Raw genomic sequence first — 1,612 nt, forward strand, 5'->3', positions numbered from 1 at the left:
GTATATATATATATATATATATATGTATATGTATGTGTATATATATATATATGTATGTATATATATATGTATGTATGTATGTATATATATATATATATATATGTATGTATATATACTGTATATATATATATATATTTATGATGTATTTGGGGTTACTTAGTAAGCTTAGCATATTTAAAAATGCCCTATAAAAACAAACTGTTATAAATTCAGTTCAATTACAGATGTTGTACAACTTATTCCAACCCCGTTTCTATTTTTGTTTTACTTGAAATAATCGAAACATTATGATTTTCGCAGCACCTGTTATTCACTGTACCCAGTCATTGTCAAAGTCAAATTTCCTCCGGCACTCTATTGGTTAAGGTGGTCATTTTTTTTACTCACGCCGCGACAGTTTCGGTATGGAAGTCATTTTCATGAAACACGTGATTGTTTTGGCAGAAGTGTCACACTGGATGCCCTTCCTGGCGGAACTATTACCATTTTACTTGGGCGAGAACTAGAGTAGTAGCCAGTAGGTCCATGGACCAGGACCTAGTTTCCGCAGTTGTGGACAGAGTCAAATAAATCTCACATTTGCTGTTATGTGTAATAAATGCAGTGTTCATTCAGTGTGGATTAGATGATCATAGTTTTAGTATTCACCTATTTTTTTCTTCCATAAATCAAGCAGTCCTATTGCTAATGTAATGAACAATCCTTTCTTAATGCGGTAGTAACGCTGTCTTCTTCACTTAAACTGTCAATTTTAACAGGATGAGAGACAGGGCAGTCTACATTTGGAACCCCCTCGTGATCACTGCAACCCAACATACTCTTTTGACACTTAATGCGACCGCCTATATTTATCAACGTTTCGATTTTATTTTGTCGTGCACAAAATTAAATTGGCTTACATTTTGTTTGGGTTTTTCTTTCTCTGTTTTTACTCTCCCAGCTGCCATGTTCATGGGCCCATCGCAGATACAGATTCCTGTGCAGGCTTCAACTGGCTATCAAGCTTTACCTGGAATGGCCACGCCCATGCCACACACATCTGTCATGGGTGCCATGATGGCTCAGAGCACAGCAACAATGATGGGACCCAGTCAGACAATGATGGTTGGGATGACGATGCCAAATGGCTTCATGGGAAATGCGCCTACTGCCGGTGTGATGAGCATGACCCCACGTATGATGAGACCACCAGGTGGTGCATTGCCTTCAGGCACATTGCCTGCTCAAGGCATATATGCCATCCAGCCTGGGCAGCAGGTTCAGTTGAACATGAGTCAGGTATGGAGACATTTCCCACCTTTTTATGGTATACCTCAAGTTATCTTGTGTTATATATATGTTAACCTCAATGAGTCAAGTTATCTTGTGTTATATATATGTTGTGTGTATATATATTTATATAGAGTCAAGGCAGGTGAGTGAATGCTTTTGGCAATATGTATATTGTGTGTATATATATATGTATATTGTGTATATATATATGTATATATATATGTGTATATATGTGTGTATATATATGTATATATGTGTATATATGTATGTATATATGTATATATGTATGTATATATATATGTATATATGTATGTATATATATATATATATATATATATAT

At 35.5% G+C, this 1,612-nt stretch overlaps 1 protein-coding gene across 2 annotated transcripts in view; it reads left to right on the forward strand.

Moving 5' to 3' along the window:
- The window catches only part of LOC103384338 (stromal membrane-associated protein 1-like), a 13,414-nt gene that overhangs the window by 8,620 nt on the left and 3,182 nt on the right, over positions 1–1,612 (forward strand). For both annotated transcript variants that reach the window (XM_008317824.3, XM_008317827.3), the window contains exon 9: positions 941–1,278. In XM_008317824.3, coding sequence (XP_008316046.1) covers positions 941–1,278 — 338 coding nt within the window. The remainder of the gene's footprint in view (positions 1–940; positions 1,279–1,612) is intronic.

The sequence above is a fragment of the Cynoglossus semilaevis genome, chromosome 9, assembly GCF_000523025.1.
Source record: "Cynoglossus semilaevis isolate Cse_v1.0 chromosome 9, Cse_v1.0, whole genome shotgun sequence".
Lineage (NCBI taxonomy): Eukaryota > Metazoa > Chordata > Actinopteri > Pleuronectiformes > Cynoglossidae > Cynoglossus > Cynoglossus semilaevis.